We start from the raw sequence: 12935 nt of genomic DNA on the forward strand, positions 1-12935 counted from the left end.
ATTTTGTGTGAAAGGAATTTGTTCCTTTTTTAAATGATTGCTGCTAATGAATTGTCAAGGTTTCCCTGCCCTTAAATCAAATCTTGGAGTTAAGTCTGAAAACTGCCTTTTTGTTCTCTGAGTGAGACCCTGAAGCTGAAGATGTGAGTTTCTGATTATTGGTGGCACAATGCACAAGAATTACTTTCCTTAGTGAGATCGAGTTGCTTTGTTGCTGAGGATCGTCTCAATGCCAGACGCGAGGACAAATGTATGCAGGAGGAAAATGCTCTTCAAAGGACGGAACTATATATTTTTCAAACCCACTTCTGTCTTCCCAAAGTTTTTTGTTGTCCTCGGTGCGTTCGTAACAAATGAATAGAGCTGGAGTAAGTTTTTCATTGTGCCAAACTTTTTGTGAGACAGATCAGGCGCTCTGAACCACCTTGCAGTCATTTGTACAAATATCAATAATTTTGAACCTGAAACTTCGGGGGAAAACTTTTTCAGGAGGCATGTTGCAATAAGACGACAAATTATGCTTAGGTGCAGCTTGCTCCCCATCACATCGTGTAGCAGTGCTAACATTAGCTTGAATCATAGCCAACCTTATTAATGTCAACTGTTGCTGCCAGAGGGACTTTATTGTTAGTTATGATTGCTGGTGGGTACACCAGCCAGTTCCTGGCAGGAGGTAGGAGCCAGTCGGATATCTCCCAAATAAAAACTGTGGCCTAGATGCTTTTTTCTTTTTTTTTTTTTTTAATGAAAGTTTATTTTCATTTAGTGCTTCTTGTCAGCAGCCATCACTGCTGCTGAAGAGCTACAGTTGAATATATTCTCCAGGGCCAATTATTACTTTCCTTATCTTTTATAGCCAGCTTTGGCAGCTCTGCTGGAGGCCTAATGCATTTTCTATATCAGCAGTCAAAGCAGAGACTGCATTCTTTAGCTGTGGTACATGTAACGCCATGGCACCATGAGTAACAAAGACCCCAATTCGCTCTACATTCCCATGCTCTTGTGTATGGCCGGCCCAGCTCAAAGTTTACAAAGACGCCAAACAGCCAGAAGAATTAGGGTTTATGTTTCCTTTCAGTCTTTCACAAACACTTTATTGATCTGAGGCCTTTCCTGGCCATTCGGGGTATTAAGTAGTTACAAAATGGAAGATTTTTCTTGTTAAAAACTATACATTTTGTGTGTTTATCATCTGTCTATTCATAATAATTTTATTTGAAATGAGCGGCTTCTTCCAAACTATGATGGGATGTTCTTTATGTATGTAAAAACCCCCAAAAGCTTTGACAATGATGAACACATTTAAGTTGTGCTCCACTTGTTTACAAAAGTCTCTATTTTCTAGCACATCAAAAGCATTTTTCTCTCCTCTGGCACAATGGTATATTCATGCTAGCAGTCATTACTCAGATTTGAAGCATCACTTATTGGAGGCCACCACAATACAGTCTAAGACTCTTTATTTCATTTGTTACTACTATATATGCGCGTTTAGTGGAGACCTGTTTGTAGTCCCTGGTGGTTAAATTCCAGCCACACCGTTGCAGCAGCTTTGTCATTAATGCTGCTGCTGTTTGTGCTAGTGTGGTTCCTATAGATTGTAACTTTCATTAGATTTTGGTTCTTTAAATATTGGCATCTTGGCTTAATTGAGAGAAAGCATATACTCAGTGATGCCGTGACTCTCAAGGTTGATATTAATTGTGGTCTAAATTAATTATGCGCTCTGAAGTATTATAATCTTTTTTTGATAATTTTTGAGATGTGATTGCTAACGCCTGATCAGTCAGCCAGCCCACAGAAAATACTTTTAAATACTGATTTGCATTTTTAATAAGTGGGTTTATCTCATCAGTATGCTGCTGCTGCATAGGGTATACTGGTGTTTTTAAATGTACAGGTAGCTTAATTCTAGTTTGCATTTTTATTGGTATATTTTAATTTAGCTGAAAATTAATTGAGTGTCAGGGCAAAGCCAAAAATAAATCTATGTTAAATGGAGTCTCTTTATAAACATATATAAATCCACAGGAATATTCCGCTTCTGATGGTGGAATGAGTATCACGCAAAATACTTGAATTCAGCAGATTTGAGTTCTTTGAATGAGAAAATATCTCCATTTCCACTTCCTGGAGCTGAGCAGGCACATCATCAGAATTAAGAGGGAACCCATTCACGGATTTTTACAGCCAGAAGGGACCATTATGATTATCATGTAGTCTGACCTTCTGCGTGACCCAGGCCTTAGGATTATGAGAATTAAAAACCAAAAACAAATGAAAAATTGCAAGTTTGTTGCTGTATCCTGACAAAATGAGGAGGGAGTTAACTATAGTTTGGCTAGGAGATAACTGTTCGGTAACATCTTCAAATATTTGAATGGAGTAAACACCAAGAAAGGAGATTAGTAATTAAGAATAGTATAATAGGGCATACCCGTTACAGGGGGAAGTAACGAGAGCATTCAAACGGAACATTACAAAAGTTTCTTGCTAATATTCCCAAAGGAAGTGGTGGAAGCCCCATAGCTTGGCACAGTTAGTGCTACATTTGACTAGTAAATGTACAGTAGGGAATGGTCCTAGAGTGGGAGGAAAACTGGTTTGATGGTTGCCATAGATCTTTTCTATCTCCTCACTCATAAGTGAAATGTCAAAGTTAATTTTTAGTCTAAAGCCTTTAGTGATGGTTTCATGCAGTTTCACTGTTCAACCTTTGCTGTCTGCATAATGCTATTGAGTGTAACTTTTTGATTTTTTTTTCAGATATGAAAAGTTCTCTTTAATATCAAAAAAAAAAAACTTTAGTGCTGTAGATTTTAATCACCATCTCCTTTGCTTTCTTCATTCATAGTAAATATAACGAAGCTGATATTTTTCTTTCTGTCTTAACTGTGGAGATATTTTAAAAAGATACAATGGAGCCCTGTTTAAAATAGAAGTACTTGTAATATCCTCTCTATAAGTGGAGGTTAGTTCTAATGGCTATTTGCAGATCGAATTCAAGGAAATTATGATGTTTATTCTCCCTCATTAAACATAGTTTTTGCTGTATACAGGTTTATTGTAACTGGTCCAACAAGCTTCTATCTCAGTCCCTTTTCTAGCTGGAATAACTAAAACCCAGAAGTAGAACATCTTTTTTTTTAAAGATGCCTACCATGCAGCGGTAGAATTTCAATGGCTAATTTTTGCACTTATGTGGCGTGGCCTATTGTCCTTGCCTAGGCCTTCTGCTTTGTCAGACAAGGTGGGTCTCTAATCCTTGACAGCAGCTGACAAATTGAGTCAAGTGATACCTGTTATAAAAGATCTCGTGACAGAGAGCAAAACATTCATTTGAAGTTTCAAAATGCAACTAGCGGTTGGTTTATTAAGAGTGTTACACTAAAGATGCCTGAGAAAGGTATGTGAGATTTTCTTTCACTTTGGAGTAGGATTTAAGTGGGCTGCTTAAAGCAGAGTAAACCTAGTCTGCTCTGTGCTGTTGTGCCATATTTGAAGTCCCTCCAAGATGTTAAAACACTTCACATCTCTTTTTCTGTATTAGATTCTATGTTGATGGTGGCTGAGAGGCTAGAGGGTCCTTTTAACATTGAGTCAGTCATGGACCCAATCGATGTGAAAATTTCGGATGCAATCATGAACATGCAGGAGAACAGCGTGCAAGTGTCTCAAAAGGTATATCAGCACTAAAAAACAGAACTTTCTTTTTAGCTTTTTTTTCTTTTTAATTCCTCCACTATTTATATTTATCTCCTCCTATTAAAATAACTGTCTGAGGCAAGTCTACACTACAGAATTAAGTCGACCTGAGTTACGTCGGTGCACAGCCACTGCCGTCATTAAATCGCTTTTGCGTCTCCACGCTATGCTCCATGTGTTGGCAGGTGCGTGGCCTCCCCAGGAGCGCTTGCACTGAATTAACTGTCAGCATGGAGCATTGTGGGACAGCTTCTGAAAGGCAGCAACAGTCGATGTAAGCAACACAGTGTCTACACTGGCACTGCCTCAACCTAACTACTTCAACCTAAGATCCACGCTTCTCATGGAGGTGGAGTTATTACATCAGGGTAGTGGGTGAGTTACATCAGGGGAGCTACATTTTGGTGTAGACATTTACAGAGTTAGGTCAATGTAAGCTGCCTTACATCAACCTAACTATAGTGTAGACCAGGCCTTAGCTGCAATTCATGTGTATTTTAGTGCTGTTTTATCATCTCTGTCCGGGGAAAGAATATTTGGATAGGAATTCTGAGGGGTGGTAAATGTCTGGTGTGAAATCCGTCCTCTAAAGCGACTTAATCAAATCACCTAGGTTTTCCAAGGATGCGGACAACCTAAAACACTGACACAGGGCCGGGCCTCTCGCTCAGTCTCTGAAAGTGGCTTCAGTGCTCGCTTTAGACCCTACAACCCAGAGGAGCGGCCAACTACAGCTGCTGGCACGAGTTTGGATAGACTGGTGAGTGCCCATTGACCTGTCTCACTAATGCAGAACAAGGCTGTTCATAATAAACGTGCTTTGTCACCCTCGCAGCTAGATTTGGCAAGCTTAAAAGGCAGATTGTGTAGGTGAGCGGCTCAAGTAAATTGAGAGTGGGGGCGTGCGTGCATGCGCCCCAGTCTGTATCTTTGCCAGTCCATAATCTGATAGTCTTTTTAAAAGTAGTTGAGGAAACTTGCAACTTTCTTTAAAGGGTGTAATCTACTTACCATGCTAGACATGAGCTAGCTCAGCACTTGTATTTCAGGTAAGTGCCTCTCTTAGTGGTTTCACATATGAATAATGCAGTGTTTGAAAATCTGTTTTTAATTTTGCATTTAAAAACTCCCCAGAGGTCATTGATTCTGATGAAACTCCATTGATTTGCACTAGCTCGGGATCTGGCCTAAACCTGTCTCTTGTGATACAAATCCATTTTCAGCTTTACTTTTGAGAAATAAATTTGGTTCACGCTGATATTCTATACGTGTTCCCTTTTTAATGTAGGTTACTGATGTGAAGGAAAAACTGAAGCAAGCCAAAAAGTTTTGGTCATCTCTCCCTGGCAATATCTGTAATGATGAGAAGATGGCTGCCGGGCGTGTCATTGAGGATGAGTGTTGGAACGGAAGTGCCAAGAGCAGGTCTGGATAAGCTTAACTGAGCTAACTTCCTTCGTGTCTGACCTTGTAATTCAGACCTTCAGAGCCTGTCTGGTTGTGGGTTGGCTATTTATCTAGCTCAGGGTCTTATGTGGTGCCTGTTGCCAGAATATTGGAGTGCCTCTCACTCTTGAATGTATTTATCTTCACAACCTTCTGTGAGGTAGGATGGTGCCATTTTATAGCTGGCAACTGAGGCACAGTCTCTCTGAGGAAAATGTTTTCAAAATTTCCTTAGCAACTTAGTTCCACTGAAAGTCAATAAGATTTAAGCACCCTAGTTGCTTTAAAAAACGTTTTTTGTACCTAAATGACTTGATCAGGGTCATGCAAAGTCTATGGCAGAGATGGCAATTGAACCCAGGTGTCTCAAGTCATAGGGTAATGCCCTATTCACAGGACCACCCTGATTCGCATCTGGCTGACCTCTAGATTCCTGCTGTTCATCCAGGTTCAGGGGTGTTGGGTCTGTTCCAGGGGTCATGGAACACTTCTGGCAGGTAGGCCAAGGTGGGATTGCTGCTGAGAATCAAACCTGACAGAAACCCGCGATGATGCCCAGCATGTTTTTCTTAAGTGACATGTCTCCTCTAGGGTTGGGAACCTTCATGAGGGTTATTGTAGGAACAGAAATCAGAGGGCAGGAAAGAGAGACAAGTGAATTTGGATGGCGCTAGCAGTGTGTTAGGTCTGACCTTACACTCCTGAGGTTAGCAGAAGAACCAGCTGAAATTTTTCTCACACTTTTTTTTAAGTGACTTCTCTTTTTGAAAAGAGAATTTTGGGGAAATTATCAGCATGGTAGAAATGTTTTGTCTTTTCCCTCAGAACTTTCCCTAATTTTGTAATTGACTTTTTTGAAATCCCATATCAAAGCATTTTGTTTATGAAACCTCAAGCAAAAGAACGTTTTTTTTTAAAAACGAAGGAAAAAGTTGCTGACAGTTTTGTGGAAAAAGGACCAATTTTGACTCCTGTGAAATGAAAACAGCTTTGAAATGTTTATGGAATGGTTATTGGGGTTTGTTTTAGCTTTTCCCCCAACCAATGGGAGTTTTGCAATCTACTCCTATGAAAGCAGGAACAGGCCCTTTATGCATAATTTAAATTTCACGGACCTCTAAAACTATGCTTCCCTGCGTTTTGGGTCGTCTTCTCAATAAATAGCATCAGTATCTGCCTCTGCTGGTAGCTTATCCCAGGCATTTGATGCCATCAATCCTCTACTCACCAGGGAAACCTTCTAACTCAAGGGTAGGCAAACTACAGCGCAGGGCTGCATCTGGCCCTCCAGACATTTTAATCTGGCCCTTGAGCTCCTGACGGGAAGCGGAGTCCGGGGCTTGTCATGCTCCAGATGGGGAATGGGGTCCAGGGTTTGCTTTGCTCTGCGTGGCTCCCAAAAACAGTGGCATGTTCCCTCCTCTGGCTCCTATGTATAGGGGTAGCTAAGAGGTTCTGCACAGTGCCCCAGCAGCTCCCATTGGCTGGGAACCATGGCCAATGGGAGCTGAAGGGGTGGTGCCTGTGGACAGGGCAATATGCAGAGCCACCTGGCCACACCTCTGCATAAGAGCTGGAGGGGGGACATGCTGCTGCTTCTGGGAGCTGCTTGAGGTAAGATGTGCCCATGCCTATACTAAGTAACCATGTGATGTCACTGTATCTCCATCTTCATCACCCCAATGCCTCCCTGTTTATTATCACAGATTCACAAATTATTAGGGTTGGAAGGGACCTCAGAAGATCATCTAGTCCCAACCCCCTGCTCAAAGCAGGACCAATCCCTAAATGGCCCCCTCAAGGATTGAACTCACAACCTTGGGTTTAGCAGGCCAATGCTCAAACCACTGAGCTATCCCTCCCCCCTACTCAGCGCCACTCAGGGCCTGCATCTGTGACCCCTTCCCTTCCTGCACCCCAGCCCCCTTCTCCAGCCCTGATTCCCCCTCCAAAACCCTCAGTCCCAGCCCGGAGCATCCTTCTGCACCCTCATCCCCAGCCTCACCCCAGAGTTCGAACCCGAGCCAGAGTCCTCCCCTTCCTTCCCCCCACCATGCCCCTGCCCCAGCCCAGAGCCGCCTCCTGCACCCTGAACTCCTCATTTCTAGCCCCACTCCAGAGCCCGCACCCCCTCCCACACTCCAATCCCCAGTTTCGTGAGCAAAGGCCCACCTTACAATTTCCATACCCAGATGTGGCCCTAGGGCCAAAAAGTTTCCCACCCCTGTTCTGACTTGTCACTGGTGAGTAGGCCAGTGTAGCATCTGAAAGAGATGGCGTTTTTGCTGCATCAGCTGAGGAGGAGGGGGCATGTTGGGGGGGGCACTGCTCGCCCCAGCTAGGGGGAGTAGAGGATTTCCCCCTCCCCCCGTTTGCACCCCCTGTATTCTATACCCTTAATATGTGGATGTTTCAAATCCTGTGTCACTATCCTCCGGTACAGCACTGCTCTGAAAGGCTGGAACGATCAATAAACTCTCTCGCTTAAATCTCCCTCCAGATTTTCTCAGAACATCTAACCACAACAATGATAGTAAACCCTGAACATCAAAGCCCAAATTCAGGACAGTGCTTAAGCACACACTTAAAATCCATTCCGAACAGCACTTAAGTACAGCTCTTAATTTTAGGCATGTGGTTAAGTCGAATTGACTGGCCTCCCATGTTCACAGTCTATAGGCAATGGAACATTTACTGTAGTGGCAGTCAAGCAAGTGCCTAAAGTTAAGCACATGCTGCTGTTCCTGAATAAGGATGCTCTCCTGAATCAGGATCTACCTTGTGATAATTACAAACATGAATAAATAATCATCAACCAAATTAGATTTAAAAAGTTACTTTTCTCAGATTCTTCACTTCTGTTTTGATTTAAAGTAACCAGTCTCTCTTAGCATTGGCTCTAGACTCCTAAATAAGCTGTATAGTCGTCCTTCTCTTTAGGTGAGGATTCTCATGCAAATCATAAATTCTAATTCTATTGATGCTAATTCTGCACTTTTAAAAACAAAAGATCTAGAGTGCATCTCTGCTGTACATCGTCATGCTCCCAACCAGAGTGTTCCCTCTAGCCACTTGTTAGACTGATTCTGGCCGCCCCAGTGCTTGGGAAAGACTAATATAAATTCTTCTCCAATCTCGCCCTTTAAAATGAATAAGTAATATTGTTTCACGACATCTGATCTTACAAATCTGATTACATGCGTCATCTTTCTGCTAGAGTTGAGTAAGTTGGATGTTCGGTCCTTCAGTCACTACATCTCTGTTGATCTCCCCTATAAATCACTAATACTTTGTTTACTGAGGAAACCGAAGTCTTAGCTTTCATATCCTGAGAAATAACACTCATGCAGGCAAATTCTGATCTCAGTTACACTAGTGCAAATGCAGAGTAACAGTTTGCCTTTGATCCACACTGACACTGAGCTCAGACTTTTGCTGATGTGTCATACAGCCATGAAGATGATCATGGAGAGACTCTTCATTGCCCAAAATGATGGAAAATCCTTTTCTGTCCTCACAAGCCATTTTACTGCAGGGAGGCCTAGTCTTTCTCTTTTTATACAGGAAGGAAAATGCTGTTTCTCCAAAATCCTGAGTGAAAGCAGGCCTATATTCAAAGGGTGTAAGAAGAGAACGCTCTGAACATCTTAAAACACTTTATAACACAATGTGCATCTTTATAATGGAAAGTTTTCCTTTTTAGGTATATCTTTGCAGTGACCGGAAATGGGTTAGCCAATCAGGTGAATAATCCTGAGGTAGAAGTTGACATTACAAAACCGGATATGGTGATTCGTCAGCAAATCATGGCCCTTCGGGTGATGACCAATAAAATGAAGAATGCTTACAATGGAAATGATGTTGACTTCCTTGATATAAGTACGTGTGGGTTTTAACCGAGTTGTTTCTACAGAGGGAGCGGATTACATTTCAGATGAGCTACTGAGAATATAAGTGTATGGGGGCAGGGAATGAAGCCCATGCAATACTATTTCAATCTGAACTTCCCTAATACTTCGAATCCATCCCTCTCCAGGACAGCGCTTAAACCCAGGCTTAATTTTTGGGGGTGTTTGTTTCAGTGGCTGGAGTCCCATGCTTATGTTCCATAGGCACTAGAGCATTTCACAGTTGAAGCAAGTGCCTAAAATTAAACACATGGGGGAAGGAGTCACTGGCCTTGGCGTTTCTGCTCTTTGGGGTTGGAGTTCTGGTTCAGGGCCTTTGAAAGGAATACAAGCCAAATCTGTTTGTTTCTTATAGGTGATGAAAGCAGCGGGGAAGGAAGTGGAAGTGGCTGTGAATTTCAGCAATGTTCTCCCGAGTTTGAGTTCAATGTAACCGAAGTTACTGGGAAAACTAACAAGATTGATAAAAACACAAACACTTCTGCTGCTGCCAGTATTGGTCTGTCACAAGCAGCCTTGTTCTTCAGCATCTTATTCTTGGCCATGCAAAGACAATGGAGATAACTGTGCGACTTAGGGGGGAAAAGACTTTATCATCAGAATTAAAAGGCACCTGTTTTCACTTTTATACCATCTAGTGACTTTGCTTTTTAAGTTAATGGACAACAGTGTACAGTTTTTACTATGTGGCCACTGGGTTTAAAGTATTGATTTTTTTTTTCCACTTGCTGTTCTGGAAATAACGCTGACGTGGACTGTTAGTTTGTCCTGTTCATGAGAATCCATGTTAACGGTGGCTAACGAAGTGTATATACAGACCTGTAGTTAGCTATGCATTTGTGTTATCATCACTTGCCTTTTTAAAAATTTTTATTTTACCACATTTCTTACAAGAAAAACAGGGTCTTATCTCGGCATGTAACAAGTATGTGTTTCTGAAATATGAACTATCTGTACAAAAGCAAGTTTTATTTATCGTGTTATGTTACGGGGGAAAATTAATAACCCAACAAGCAAAAGCTACGTTTCATGTAATTAACTTCCCATTTATTCATGTTATGTTAGTTGTCTTATCTGGAGAGAAGTGGAGGTAATTTGTCTTTATTCAATAGAACAGAATGTGAAGGCATAATTGGTCTATAAACCATATGCCCTATTTGCATAAAGCATTAATACCAGGAGCAGGTTATACTTCCTTTACAGGGTGTTTGGTTAAATTGGAAGGGACTGCAGGGAATTCCAGTTTCACATAAGCTAAGAAGAGCTGTCAGTTGTTCCCCACGGCCCTGGCGATTAGCTATAAACCCCTTACACAGACTCTTCAGTAGGGAGTGTTCAGTCGGATGCAATTCATGTTGTTGCTGATGCCAATGCCAACAAGTGTTCTGTCTGCAAATGTGTTTAGTTGGACGTTGAGAGTGTTTAGGGATCTTTTTTATATAAGGTGCGTTTATGTGAGAGTTCATTTCCCTCTGATCAGAAGGTCAAGGGTTAACACTGGCCAAGTAGCGTGGCAGTAGCACATTGCATCTGACAGACCTGAGTTTAGGAATGGAATTGGATGGGTGGGCCTGGCAGATTCCACCTGATAGGAGGGTCCCATACAGTCACTTCAGAGGATTGGCAGAGATCACACAATTCTGCTGGCCAAGGCACCAAGTGACCATCGTGTTGGCTGTGCAGGAAGTCCCACCTTTCCACGTTCCCAGCTGGAACGGTTTTGTGGTAAGTGACAACTCATAAATAAAAGAAATATATATTTTTAAAAGGAATGAAATCACTTTAAAAGTTGCTAAAAGTCTGCAGAAAGACTAAAAATTATTCTGCAAATCTCTTCCTGCTTTTGGACAGCCATTAGAATCTGGCTGGATGCTTCTAGCCATGAGAATAATCTACAGAGAGAGGGTTTTGTTATATTCCTGCCTTGTGTTGCAAGGATAATTTTCTATTTTTATATTGAAACATTAACTACTTGTTAGCTCAGGGTCAGCATTTTATTCAACTTTATTTTCACACCAAATTTCTGCAATACTATAAAGATCGAATATTCTTGGCTGACATGAACAATCCTGGAAGCTTAATTTTACTAGAAGTAGCCAGTTATTTATTAAAACATGATGTTAGTAGAATATGCACATTCTGGCTATATTTTTTCTTTAGAAAACAAATCACGGAAGCATAGAATTGAAAAGGTTATAAATTTATGTGTGGGAAAAAATGGATTGTAAATAGCTACGTTGCCTTTTGAGGAATTGGAAAACGTGCTGATACTTAGAAACTACCTCAGTTCTGAGGAATTTCCTTTCTAACTTTGAGTGCTGTTACATGTACTTGGTAGAAATGAATCTGGTCTCCAATATGTAGCTAAAAGAGTTATCCCCATAGACCTTGTTAGATTGTTTTTAATTTAGAGCATTGAACGAAGGCCAGCTGTTTTCTTTCAGCTAAGTTCCCGAACAAAGTGAATTTCTGAATTAAATATTGCTGATGGTTTCCATGACTTTTACTGATTTGTTTGGTTTCATGGCATTTGTTCTGTTGCCCTTTATTATTTAAATGGTCATATCCATTTGAATTTTAATTATGGAATAAACAGACCTGAGAGACACTACCATTGTAAATCTTTCACAGTAAGGTCTGACTGGATAACCCTTCTGGCTTATACCCAGCTGGCAGATCAGAAAATTAAACTAAGAAAAAAATTAAATTCTTTCAGAGAATGAGATGGAACAAAAGCCCTTGTATTCAGAACAGCTGACTTTTCCAAGATCTCAGGTTTTGGCATACAAGTGTTCATATGTAAGAAAGTTACTTGTAAATTCTCCTGCTTTTGAACAGTTTGCCTACTATGTACCTAACACAGAAAAAATGTTTCTGAATTGATATTTATCATTTTACAACTAATTGCTTACTAATTATTATTCATTAGTTTTGTAAAAGCGAACAATGCAAAGAACTGACATGAGTTTTAAACTTGTCTAGTGACTGATTTTGTTAACAAACCTCCACTATATAAAAGGACAAATTGTCATCTGGAGCCACAGAAACCAGAGTAAATGTAACTGTAGAATGATAGAAAGTTGTATTTCTGCTTTGATTTTGTGTTGCGTGTGGAATCGGTTTACAGCCCTAGGTACAAATTCAGAAGGCCTCTTAATGTGTAGATATACAAATTGAGAGACCGCTAGCAACAGAAGACACTTGTTTTCCGTTTGTCCCAATTATTTTTATGTAAACATTAGGGCCTTTAAAACATAGCTTGAGTTTTTAAAAATAAATTCTCACCTCCACAATAATCAACTTCAAATTTTAACCATTGGAACAACTTATCTAGATATGTGGTAGAGTCTCAGTTACTCGAAGTATTTGGCTCAAGATTCTATAGTTTTCTAAAAGGTCTGCTTTAGCTCGAACAGAAATTATGGGCTTGATGCCGAAATTGGCGGGTGAGGTTCTATGACGTGTTATGCAGGAGGTTAGACTTCTGGCCTTAAGATGTTTGAGAAATGGAAAAGTGATACTGTGTGATGGCATCCTTTTGAATGAAACATGCATTCAAAATCCTCTTTGTTTCTCCCGGCTTTTTAAGGCAGCTCCCATCGTTACATTTATTAAAGTAATATGGAAAAAGACAAAATCACTGGCTAATTTGAGAATCATTTTGTATTGTGATAACCAGTCTGTCATTTAGTGACAAACAGCAAAAGCTGCTAATAGAGTCCCTTCTGTTCTTTGATAAGGTGACCACAGGGTTTGTTGCAATTTACACCTCTTCTGGTGCTCCAGAATCAAAGCTCTCTTTTAAAAACTGAAAATTCTAGCTTTCATGGGTTACAAAGAGAGCCTGGAAATTGTAAACATGAGTGAAAACTAATA

General features: G+C 40.7%; 1 protein-coding gene across 2 annotated transcripts in view; it reads left to right on the forward strand.

The window, feature by feature from the left end:
* Window positions 1–12138, forward strand: part of GPC4 (glypican 4) — a 111999-nt gene extending 99861 nt beyond the window's left edge. For both annotated transcript variants that reach the window (XM_032780163.2, XM_032780164.2), the window contains exons 5-9: window positions 3551–3681; window positions 4319–4465; window positions 4994–5130; window positions 8855–9030; window positions 9415–12138. In XM_032780163.2, coding sequence (XP_032636054.2) covers window positions 3551–3681; window positions 4319–4465; window positions 4994–5130; window positions 8855–9030; window positions 9415–9623 — 800 coding nt within the window. In that variant the 3' untranslated portion in view covers window positions 9624–12138. The remainder of the gene's footprint in view (window positions 1–3550; window positions 3682–4318; window positions 4466–4993; window positions 5131–8854; window positions 9031–9414) is intronic.
* Window positions 12139–12935: the final 797 nt, after the last annotated feature.

Source organism: Chelonoidis abingdonii, chromosome 8 (genome assembly GCF_003597395.2).
Source record: "Chelonoidis abingdonii isolate Lonesome George chromosome 8, CheloAbing_2.0, whole genome shotgun sequence".
Classification (NCBI taxonomy): Eukaryota; Metazoa; Chordata; order Testudines; family Testudinidae; genus Chelonoidis; species Chelonoidis abingdonii.